The 12,387-nt window shown below is 38.6% G+C and overlaps 1 protein-coding gene across 6 annotated transcripts in view; it reads left to right on the top strand.

Moving 5' to 3' along the window:
- Window positions 1–12,387, top strand: part of SAMHD1 (SAM and HD domain containing deoxynucleoside triphosphate triphosphohydrolase 1) — a 67,210-nt gene that overhangs the window by 1,837 nt on the left and 52,986 nt on the right. For all 6 annotated transcript variants that reach the window (XR_011248259.1, XM_069548523.1, XM_069548521.1 and 3 more), the window contains exons 2-3: window positions 2,996–3,047; window positions 9,840–9,891. Coding sequence is in view for 5 of the 6 variants with exons in the window: in XM_069548523.1 (XP_069404624.1) it covers window positions 2,996–3,047; window positions 9,840–9,891 (104 nt within the window). In the remaining variant the exon portion in view is untranslated. The remainder of the gene's footprint in view (window positions 1–2,995; window positions 3,048–9,839; window positions 9,892–12,387) is intronic.

Below are 12,387 nucleotides of genomic sequence, written 5' to 3'. Positions count from 1 at the left end.
GGGATGTGAAGCTTAACCTCTGCTTTACCCTCTGAAGTTTTCAATAGGAAAGTGGGTGTGATTTGCAAATTCAGAAAACTTTTGCAGTTTGGGGGTGGAGCCCTGTTTGCTTAGGCTGGGGACTAGGGTGGGAGGATCTTTAGTGGTTCAAGTCTAAGGATAGCTTGATGGATGTTGCAGCTGACCACAGCCAGACAATGTCCTGTCAGACTGAGGACACTTCTCCTCCAAAGGTTCTGGTTATCTCTGCTTGTCCCTTCTTTATCCTATTAAAAAAAAATTTTTTTTTTTTTTTGAGCCACTTGCAGATTTCTGAGATCAAAACATTCTCCCTATTGCAAATAATTTTTCTCATTAATTAAAATCTGACCCTAAGTTCAGATTTTTTTAAAAAATTGAAGTATGGTTAATTTACAGTGTGTTAGTTTCTGATGTACATCAGAATGATTCAGTTATACAAATGTGTCTGTGTATGCTATGATCATTTGTGTCTCTTTGTGACCCTATAAACTGTAGCCCTCCAGGCTTCTCTGTCTTTAGGATGCAAGAACACTGGAATGGGTTGCCATTTCCTACTTCAGGGGATCTTCTCCACCCAGGGATCAAACCTGCATCTCCTGTGTCTGCTACATTGGCAAGTGGAATCTTTACCACTAGCGCCACCACCTGAGAAGTGTGTGTATATATATACACTTACACACACACATTTATTTATATATGCATGCGTGTGTGCATAGCTTCAGTCGTGTCCAACTTTTTGCAACCCTATGGATGGTAGCCTGCCAAGCTCTTCTGTTCATGGGATTCTCCAGGCAAGAATACTGGAGTGGGTTGCTGTGCCCTCCTCCAGGGAATCTTCCCAGCCCAGTGATCGATCCTGCATCTCTTATGTCTCCTGTATTGGTAGGTGGGTTCTTTACCACTAGTGCTACCTGGGAAGCCATATATATACACATATAGAATGTAGTTCCCTGTGCTATACAGTAGGAACCTGTTTTATACACAGTAACTTGTGTACAGATTTTTATTTGACAAAACTAAGCACAAGGTGCTGGGTCCCTTTCCTCATTTTGGAATACAATTTACAGGAATTTAGAAGCTGTGATCCATGTTTTTTAACATGGTATGTTTGAGATTCAAAGGTCACACAACTAGAAAAAAACAGAGTTGGATTTTAAGATTAGGTCTTTGAACTCCAGAATTCATCCCAGCTATATCTTTTTTTAAAAATTTATTTAATTTTATTTCATCCCAGCTATATCTTAACAAGTATTCTCATCAAACAGAGAAGGCAATGGCACCCCACTCCAGTACTCTTGCCTGGAAAATCCCATGGGCGGAGGAGCCTGGTGGGCTGCAGTCCATGGGGTCGCTAAGAGTCGGACACGACTGAACGACTTCACTTTCACTTTTCCCTTTCATGCATTGGAGAAGGAAATGGCAACCCACTCCAGTGTTCCTGCCTGGAGAATCCCAGGGACGGGGGAGCCTGGTGGGCTGCCGTCTATGGGGTCGCACAGAGTCGGACACGACTGAAGTGACTTAGCAGTAGCAGCAGTAGTATTCTCATCAAAATACACTGAATTTCCCTCAGCAATACAGGAACAAATAAACCAATAAGAAAAGAAAAGAGAACATATTCAAAGTTATAAAGTCAGCTAAGAGCAAGGAAAAAAACACCCCAGTAGGAAAATGAGCAAAACACAAGAACAAACAGTTGATAACCAGCTTGTAAACACAGAAAAAGATATTTAAAAATTGATAATAGAAATGGGTAATCTAATAAAGTTGATGGAATTATCAATTTGTTTAACCCTGGACAGTTTAGAAATACCTTTTTGCTTACAGCGAATTTCACTTGTAAGAATTTATAAAAATATTTGTACAGTGTCCAGAGAAATATATTCAAGAATTATTCTTCTAACCACTAGTTATAAATAGGAAAAAATATATAAATTTTCTACTGGACCAGGCCCTGCTCACCTGGCACCTGAAGGTTCATGCTTTGATCTAACTCACCCTAGCCTTGTAAGGGCAAGGTTGGCTGTAAAATTGGGGGCCCAGAGTCACCTTTGCCCTCCCGCCAACAAACCCATGTGGGAGGTGCTGAGTCCTGAGTGTTCAGCGTCCACACTATGTGACCCTGAGCTGGCTCCATGGAATTTTCCAGGCAAAAATACAAACGTGGGTCTCCATTTCCTACTCCAAGGGATCTTCCTGATCCAGGGATTGAACCTCCATCTCTTGGCAGGAGGATTCTTTACCACTTCGTCACCTGGGAAGTACCTTGTTGCCAGTACTTGTTGCCAGCTGAAATCTTGGCCTTCTGTGCCTACTGAAGCTGAATGAAAAATACGGAAACAGAGTTTGGAGGAAATAGAAAGGTGGCTTTTATTCTCAGCTGGCAGAGAGGGGAACACAGTAGGCTCATGCCTGAAGAACTGTGCCCCCTGCTCCACGAGGAGTCTGGGGGCTTATGTAAGGCAAGGGCTTGTAGTCAGGAGTCAGTGATGAGGAGCAAAGGTGATAGGATCTTGATTTCTTCCTCTTGTATTGTTTCAAAGACAATCATAAGCTGACATTAGTAACCCAGTGATTGAGTCTGGCAGTTCAGTGGCTCTGTGGCCTTCTTTTTGATATGTAACTACAAGGTGAAGGGTGTTGTAAGGGTAAACACGAGTCAAAAGAAAATAGGTGAGAAGTGTAGCTCCCGCAGAGTTAAGGGGCAGAAAAGCAAACTCAGACGTTCAGAGTTAGGAGCAAAGTGAAAAAAACCAGGAATGTTGAGACCTGCTCACTGTTCCTTTATATTCTTTGTTCTCAGGAAAGGGAGAGAGAAAAACTCAGTCCTCTTTTGTCCTTTTCACTGCAACATACTGGATGCTCTAAAAATCTTGATCTGAGTAAATTCTGATGGATCCAAACTGAAAGAAATCGAAAAGCAAATGCTGTAAATATTGAAATCATTTATTGTTTTCTCTGTTTTCTTCCATAGAGAAGAAAATGACAGGTTCATTACTGCCCTTTCCTGAAGATCTTGGAATAAGGTGAGAATGATAAAATTTGCATTGTAGCCAAGCACACTTAAGACCTTTTTATTCACATTTGAAAGACAAAGCCCAAGATCATTAACATTAACTGTCCTCAAATTTGTAGGGTTTTAAAACAGAATACCATGCCTGCTATTTAGCAGTTGTTTTTGTTTTTGCTGTGCAAATCCTGTGTTTAGTATTACTAATGATTCCTATTTAAAAATTTTTGCTGACAAACCTTCATGAAGTTTGTAGTGACCAACTTTTTACTCTCAAGTTCAGAATAATTATTCACATCAGAAAATGTAGAACTGATAGGAAAAAAACATTAGCAAGAAAAATGCAGTCCTATCATGAACATATTTCTAGGTCTTTCTAAAGGTGTCTTAAGACTGAAATGCTTCCTTGGTGTTAAAGACACTGTCCAAAGAAGTTTGGCGTTTTTCATTTGAATGATATGGGACAATTTATTTAACGCTCCAGTTTCTGCACCTGTGAAATGGATACCTGTGAGACAATGTGTATAAAGTGATTAGCACATGGTAAGCCCTTCATAAATTAGATGTATAGGTTGAGGTCCGTATGTATGACTGGAGATTCTAGGATCTAGATCTAGGTCTACTTTAAAGATCTGGGTTGAGGATCCAATATCTAAATATTCCTTAAATAGAGACTTTATTTCTATTGGAATTGGCAACAGTAGTAAAATATTGTCTTTTTTCTGGAATTCCACTTAGTTAAGTGTTGTTTGTGGGAACAGTAAGCAAAGAATCAAAACAAAGGATTAGGCTTGAGTTACTTTATGCATTGCTGCTTAGTAGTTGGTAAGGGAAGTAGATTGAAGGAAAAGATCACTTTAGGACATTTAACTGACTTTTAACAGACTTCATTCCTCCATATTCCCTCTTACTACCTATTTCTTTTGTATAGCAGTTGCTTACTATTTGAACTGAATGGATTTTTCTAGTACGGTTTTGCTTTAAAAGGGAAACATGTAGTTTGTGGATCCAAATGCTGTTGATTTCAACAAATATTTGTTTGATATTCAACAAATATTTGTGGAGGACCATTATGTGTTAGGCATTCTTCCAAGAACTTGGGACACATGAAATAACAAAATAGTACAAATTCCAAAAGGGACACTATATGTCACGTCTTTTTGTGTCCATCTCTTAACTCTGAGATGGGTTCTGCAGGACTCCTTAGAACTGTGTTTTTCTATACAATAGCCACTAGCTATGTGTTAAAATTAATTACAATTAATCAAAATGGAAATTTTAATTTCTCAGTTACACTGAGTCAAGTTCATTTCAGTTCATTCACTCAGTTGTGTTCGACTCTTTGTGACCCCATGGACTGCAGCACGCCAGGCCTCCCTGTCCATCACCAACTCCTGGAGTTGACTCAAAACTCATGTCCGTTGAGTCAGTGATGCCATCCAATCATTTTATCCTCTGTCGTCCCTTTCTTCTCCTGCCCTCAATTCCTCCCAGCATCAGGGTCTTTTCAAATGAGTCAGCTGTTCACATCAGGTGGCCAAAGTATTGGAGTTTCAGCTTCAACATCAGTCCTTCCAATGAACATTCAGGACTGGTTTCCTTTAGGATGGACTGGTTGGATCTCCTTGCAGTCCAAGGGACTCTCGAGTCTTCTCCAACACCACAGTTCAAAAGTATTGTTGTAGCCACGCGTGGTGGGAAACAAACTCACTCAGGAGGACAATGCAGATAGTGAAGTGCAGTTTATTACACCGGTGGGCCCAAGGCAGAGTCTCCTCTTAGCCAAGGACCCCAACCAGTTTTGTGAAAACCTTATATACCTAAGTGTACGTGCCCAAACCCACCTCCCCAAATTCCCTGAAACTAGTCGGAACAAAGGAAGAGAAAGATAAAATCAAAGTTAACCTGTGATTCATATTCCCTAAGCCTAGGTAGTTAACAGTGGACAATTATCAATAGGCCTGTGGTCATACCCCAATAAGCATAACAGAATTTATGATTCTATTTGGTTAAACAGATAATTAGGGTATTCTTTTAGGCAGTGGAGAGTCTCGGTATGAGCCCTGGGGCTCTTCCATCCGGGGGGCCTGGTTTTCCAGTTGGTGTGTCGTTTCCATAGATACTGGGCATAGAGCTCAAAGTCCACAGTCCGGCCCAAGATGGAGTCCTGCTTTCAAGATGGAGCCTGTTCTGTCTGTTTCCTCCTTCAGCATCAATTCTTTGGCACTCAGGCACTCAGCTTTCTTTATAGTCCAACTCTCATATCCATACATGACCACTGGAAACACCATAGCCTTGACTAGACGGACCTTTGTTGACAAAGCAATGTCTCTGCTTTTTAATATGCTGTCTAGGTTGGTCATAACTTTCCTTCCAAGGGGTAAGCATCTTTTAATTTCATGGCTGCAGTCACCATCTGCAGTGATTTTGGAGCCCCCCAAAATAAAGTCTGCCGCTGTTTCTACTGTTTCTCCATCTATTTGCCATGAAGTGATGGGACTGGATGTCATGATCTTTGTTTTCTGAATGTTGAGCTTTAAGCCAACTTTTTCACTCTCCTCTTTCACTTTCATCAAGAGGCTTTTTAGTTCCTCTTCACTTTCTGCCATAAGGGTGGTGTCATCTGCATATCTGAGATTATTGATATTTCTCCCGGCAATCTTGATTCCAGCTTCTGCTTTCTCCAGCCCAGCGTTTCTCATGATGTACTCTGCATATAAGTTAAATAAGCAGGGTGACAATATACAGCCTTTACATAACTCCTTTTCCTATTTGGAACCAGTCTGTTCCATGCCCAGTTCTAACTGTTGCTTCCTGACCCAGGTCAAGTGGTCTGGTATTCCCATCTCTTTCAGAATTTTCCACAGTTTATTGTGATCTACACAGTCAAAGGCTTTGGTGTAGTCAATAAAGCAGAAATAGATGTTTTTCTGGAGCTCTCTTGCTTTTTTGATGATCCAGAGGATGTTGGCAATTTGATCTCTGGTTCCTCTGCCTTTTTGAAAACCAGCTTGAACAGCTGAAAGTTCACGGTTCATGTATTGTTGACACCTGGCTTGAAGAATTTTGAGCATTACTTTGGTAGCATGTGAGATGAGTGCAATTGTGTGGTAGTTTGAGCATTCTTTGACATTGCCTTTCTTAGGAATTGGAATGAACACTGATCTTTTCCAGTCCTGTGGCCACTGCTGAGTTTTCCAAATTTGCTGGCATATTGAGTGCAGCACTTTCACAGCATCATCTTTTAGGATTTGAAATAGCTCAACTGGAATTCCATCACCTCCACTAGTCATACTTCAGGTGCTCAGTAACCACATATGACTGGTGATTACCATGTTGGACAGGGCAGATATAGAATATTTACATTTTGACAAAGTTCTCCTGCTCAGAGCTACCTTTGAGGATCCCACTGGGATCAGCTGAAGTTGTTCACAGTAGTACCAGTGCAACTGATTAAGTATTTTCCCCTTGTTTCCTGTTTTACCTTTCATAACCCTCCACTCCATTTTCCAGGATTCACATCCCCAAATAAATTACCTGTATGCAGGCTCTTGTCGTAGGCTCTGCTTTCTATGGGAAAATCAGTTTAGACAAGTACTCCTATATTTCCTCATGATTAACTGATTTCTAAAAAAAAATATTAATAACAAACATTGTCACATTAAATGTATACATTGTTTGTAAGAAGCATTACATTTTCAGAAGTGATGAAATACAGAAATGAAGTCTTACTGTAGTCTATCCTGGCCCAAATCTTTGTTTAAAGTATTTATCTGGGGACTTCCATGGTGGTCCAGTGGTTGAGAATCTGCCTGCCACTGCAGGGGACACGGACTGGATCCCTGGTCTGGGAAGATGCCATGTGCCTTGGAACAACTGAACCCATGCGCCATAACTATTGAGCCTGTGCTCCTAGAGTCAGGAGCTGCAACAAGAGAAGCTAATGTAGTGAGAAGCCTTCGCACCACAACTATGAGTAGCCTTCACTCACCACAACTAGAGAAAACTTGCTCAGCAAACAGAGCAGCCAAAAAACAAAAGTATTTATTTTATCATAACTTTTGCCAAAACAAAGACATGTCCAGGTTTTGGGTGGCTTTTTAATATACTTTAATCAGTAATTTTTTAATTAAATTTTTATTGAGGTATAATTGACATGTAATATTATATTCATTTCAAATGTATAATGTGGAATGATTGAGTATTTGTATATATTGAAAAATTAAAAAAAAAGAAAAGTGATCATCATAGTACTAGTCTAGTTACCCTCTGTCACCATACAAAGTTACAAAGAAATGTTTTTTTCCTGTGATGAGAAATTTTAAGATTTACTCTCTTTGGAATTCCCTGGCAATCCAGTGGTTAGGACTCTGCACTCTCACTGTCGAGGGCACAGGTTCAGTCCCTGGTTGAGGAACTTAAGATTCTGAAAGCTGCGCAAGAAAAAAAACACCACCAAAAAAACAACAACAAAAATTTACTCTCATGAGTCAACAAAAAATTAGAATTCGATATAAAGGAGAAATAGAGAATTTTATTTGAGCCAACCTGAAGGTTATAACCCAGGAGACAGCCTTTTAGAAAACTCTGAGGAATGTTCTGTCTGTTAGAAGTCAAAGACGGTCATGTACATTTTTGAGATAACAGATGGTACATCAAAATGACACACTGAAATTTTACATAAAGTTCACCAGAGATTCATATTCCAGATCTGCACATAGGAGTAATGTGTCACTGTGACCTTTACAGGGTTAGGAAAGGAAAAATTTGTCTTCTGACGAGTTACATTGTTTACATCAGAAAGAAAAACAGCATTTTTTTTTTACAGTCAGGCCAGCATTCTCACCTTTGAAGAGGTGTGGTTAATATGTAATCCAGATACACACTGCACATTAGAGAGGGCCCAGCACAAGCAGGGAACACGTTATACTTAAATTTTCTTGCCTTGCCTTAGAACATAAAATGTATTTTATCATTTGGCAACTTTGAAACATGTACTGCAACATTAGTTGACTATAGTCATCATGATGTACATTACACACCCATGACTTATTTTATAGCTGCAAGTTTGTACCTCTTGAACCCCCTTCATGCATTTTGGTCACCTCCTCATGATTTCTATATGAATACAGTAGCTTCTTTTTGAGTTCTAATTAAGTAATGAATACTGAATATCAGCTGAGGGGAAGACTAGGCAGTGAGGTTGGTTTAGGTTTGGTATTGTTTTATGCTGTGATTCTTGGTTATGCTGTGCTGTGCAACCATGCTTAACCTTTGTCAGTTATAGCTCTGCCTTTAAGTACTTCTTGGCCTGGCCTTTCTCTGTGCTTGTTACATCAAACAGCTGAGGAGATGGGGAATAGTAAACACCAAGCATGCTGCTTTAATGGTTTATCAGCTGTAATGATGCTTCTATACATTCTAGGAAAATCATTCTTAAAGTCTGTAGTTACCCTGAGTTTCAGGGTACAACATAGAGATCAATTATAGTTCTTCTGGCTCCAAGTCTGTTTAAGTACTTTTAGCAAACGATTTACATTTCAGTCTGATTAGCTAGCGGATTGATGAAACCTAACCCCTTGCCTTCTGCTTCAGCCAGGTATCAAGCTGACATGCCTAGACCATTTAGTAAGTGTAAATGGAGGCTAATTAATAAGTGTAAATGGAGCAGGAAAGTTAACTACAGGATTTTGAGCTGTTAAATTCCTATTCTTTCTCAGGATTTTAGTATTATGAGTAATTACTGATAGAGGAAGATAGGTATAAATGAAGCTAAAACCATAAATATTTGATTCATGCTTAAGCATACCTATACTCATAAGTCAAACTTGGACCTTTGAAACTCGTCACTATAGTGAATTTTAAAAGTCCATTTGTGATCTTGTGACTGATCACCACCCCTGCCAAGAAGTTTTGTATTATTCTGCATTTCCTTAGATTGTATCCTAGATACTTCTTAATTAATATAAGCAACAATTATATCTCTTTGAAAGTTATTTTGATATGACAGAGACTCAGATTGTCAAACAAATGTAGTTTTCCTAGATGTGACATCTTTGCCCATTTAGGTAGATGACGTGTACATACTCACCACATGGTTACACTAATAAACTTCTAGATTCTTGTACTTAAAACACTGCTGATGGGACAGATATTCACTTGGACATCAATAGTAATTTCTATAACACCTGTAATCATAATTAAAATTCTCCTGTAGTTCTTGAGGGAAGGAACTGAGTCTGTTGTAACCTCAGTGGTGAACACACTGTTTAATCCCTCTGCAGCCCTGTGAGGGAGATATTAATAGTATTATCTCTGTGCTATAGATGAGAATATCAATGTACCAAAAAAGGTTAAGTGACTTTTTCAAGGTCATGTAGATTCCATGTGAAGATGTGAGCCAGTTCTGCCTGATTCCAGAAACCTTTTTCATTATCACTATGCTCTACTTCAAAGAGACCTAGCTATCTTGAGATTTCACTTAAGTAAATCAAGCAAATTTTAGGATCATTAGGGTAGATGTTAGCCTCAGTTAAGTTAAAGTAAGTTTGAAGTGTATATTGAGCATTCAGTGATACAGATATGGGAAGTGTTGAAATCTGAATTTACCAAGAAAGAAGGAGATAAAGGGCAGAAGTCTCATGTCTCAAAAGCAAAGGAAGGAGAGGGTTTCTAGGGAGGAGTATGTTTGGATTATTAATTGTTCTTTTAATCTAACTTTTATTCTAAAAATCTAAAGTTGATTATATACGCCAGGATTATTATTAAGCAAATAATGACAGATTTGCTTATCCTGTTATAATTTTAGTTCCTTTGGGAAGAGAATGAAGCTGCTTAATTGTATCCAACATACAATGAAGGTAAGAGAAATCTGAGTTTATTATTATTTTTTAACATAAAGTGATATAACTCAGTTATGTAGAGTTCATTTTTTAAAGAAGGAAACAAATCTCTTTTCAGTAATTGGACTGAGAGTAGGGTTATTACTTTCCTAAACTTTCTGCACTTTCTAAAATAACCAGAGTATATAAGTCAAGAAAAGCTAAAATATTTTAAGCACATAGAAAGTATACATAGGCTACTGCTGAGCTTGTTGGATCTTAACATTTTGCTTAATTTGCTTCAGATCTTTTATTTTTAGAACAAAATATTAGAAACAATAGAAGGCCTCCTTTGTATCCCTCTTGAATTCTGTTTCTATCCTTTTTTCTCCAAGAGTAAGCACCATCCTGAACTTGGTGTTTAATCATTTTCTTCAATGTTTTTTGGATTTTTTACTACATGTGTATAGCCACAAACAGTGTATAGTACTGTTTTACATGTTGTTTTTAAACACCGCTGCTGCTAAGTCGCTTCAGTCATGGTTTGACTCTGTGCGACCCCATAGACAGCAGCCCACCAGGCTCCCCCGTCCCTGGGATTCTCCAGGCAAGAACACTGGAGTGGGTTGCCATTTCCTTCTCCAATGCATGAAAGTGAAAAGTGAAGGGGAAGTTGCTCAGTCGTATCCGACTGTTAGCAACACTGTATATGTCACTGAAACTACTGAGCCCACATGTCACACTACTAAAGCCTCAGTGCTCCAGAGCCCATGCTCTGCAACAACAGAGGCCACGACAAGCCATGGAATTTCATTCACAGTAAGTAGCCCTCTATTGTTGTATTTTTGAGAAATATTCATATCAACGCATATAGCCCTACCCTTCGTCATAGAATAACATTTTTTTCTTTTTTGCTCTCTGGGTCTTCGTTGCTGTACATGGGCTTTCTCTAGTTACAGCTATTCTTCGCTGTGGCACCCAGGCTTCTCACTGTCGTGGCCTCTGTTGTTGCAGAGCATGGGCTCTGGAGCACTCGGGCTTTAGTGGTTGTGGCATGTGGGCTCAGTAGTTTCAGCTCCCAGACTCTAGAGCACAGGCTCAGTAGTTGTGGTGCATAGGCTTAGCTGCAGTATGTGGAATCTTCCCAGACCAGAGATAGAACCGATGTCTCCTGCATTGGCAGGCAGATTCTTTACCACTGAGCCACCAGGGAAACCCTAGAGTAACTTTTACATTAAAATTACTTAATCAGTTTTGGTAAACATTTTTATCAAATGATGGGTCAAAGAGTAGGTATATGTCTAAAAATTAATTGTTTATTTTTTATCCCCTGTCCCCTTCCAGACATTTTAAAAGCCCTGTTTTTCAGACTTAGTGTCCCAAGAATCATTTTAAGAAGCAATCAGCTGCCTAGCTCCCATCTCAGAAATTCTGATTATGGGAACTTACTTTAGATACCTAGGAATGTGCATTTTTCACAAGCTCTTCAGTATGGTTCTAATACCATAATTAAAGAAATGTTTCTTTAAAAAATAAAAAGGAAAAATATTTCTTGATTGGTTAGTGATAGGAAATGTACATCATTGCTTACCCTTTGACATCTATAGGGTAAGGAGACAGTTTCAGATCTGGAAGAGGGGACAGGGTTGTCATTCTCCTTTTACCAAGTCACCATTTGTATTTTCATCAGAGATACTATATTCACTGAGTTATCTTAGATCTTGTGACCATTTTACTTTTACAAGTTAGTCTGCTTATTTTCCAGTGAAAATCATGTTTGAAAATTTGCTTCAATTCTGCAATAACTTTCTTTTAGAGACGAAGTAGTGACTCTTAGAGTAAATTTATTTAATCCCAGCCCTTTTTGAAACAGTTACCTATTGTTAAAATACTTCATTTTCATAAAGAAGTAAATAGAAGGATCACTTCCAAAGATGATATCTAAATATTTCGTCCTGCGGTCGGAAGACAGTTACTGTCCTCCATTCTCTTGTGTCCCTCCTCAATAGCTGCAGCTTGGGTAGTCTCTTCAGGCAGGGCGGAGATAAGATGAGTTTTCATTAGTTGAGATCATCTCAGATAATCTGAGGTCACTTTTTCACAATTTGCTGCAAAAAATCTTTTCAAAGTAATTTTCAAGTCAGTAGTTTCATGTATTCCCTTTTATTTATTTTTCTGTTTTTCATGAAAAGCAAAATTGTTTAACCTTATGTATGAACTATAGTCACTGAAAATAGTTTTTAAAGCTACTAAGTGCTTGAGTCAGTGAGTCACTGTCTAGTAATGAAATTGATACCTTTTTGACCTTAGCTTCATCAGCAGTACAGTTGAACAAAAAATTGATTTCTAATTTGACATCTACCTTTATTTCTTTTTAAATAAAAACAGCTTTAGTGAGATATAACTCACATACCTTACAATTCACTGTTTATTTTTTCATTTTTATTTTTTATTGAGATGTAGTGATTTACAATGTTGGGCTAATCTCTGCTATACAGCAAAGTGACTCAGTTATACACATATATGCATTCTTTT

Source organism: Ovis canadensis, chromosome 13 (genome assembly GCF_042477335.2).
Source record: "Ovis canadensis isolate MfBH-ARS-UI-01 breed Bighorn chromosome 13, ARS-UI_OviCan_v2, whole genome shotgun sequence".
NCBI classification, from domain to species: domain Eukaryota; kingdom Metazoa; phylum Chordata; class Mammalia; order Artiodactyla; family Bovidae; genus Ovis; species Ovis canadensis.
This window is presented reverse-complemented; position numbering and strand designations above follow the sequence as displayed.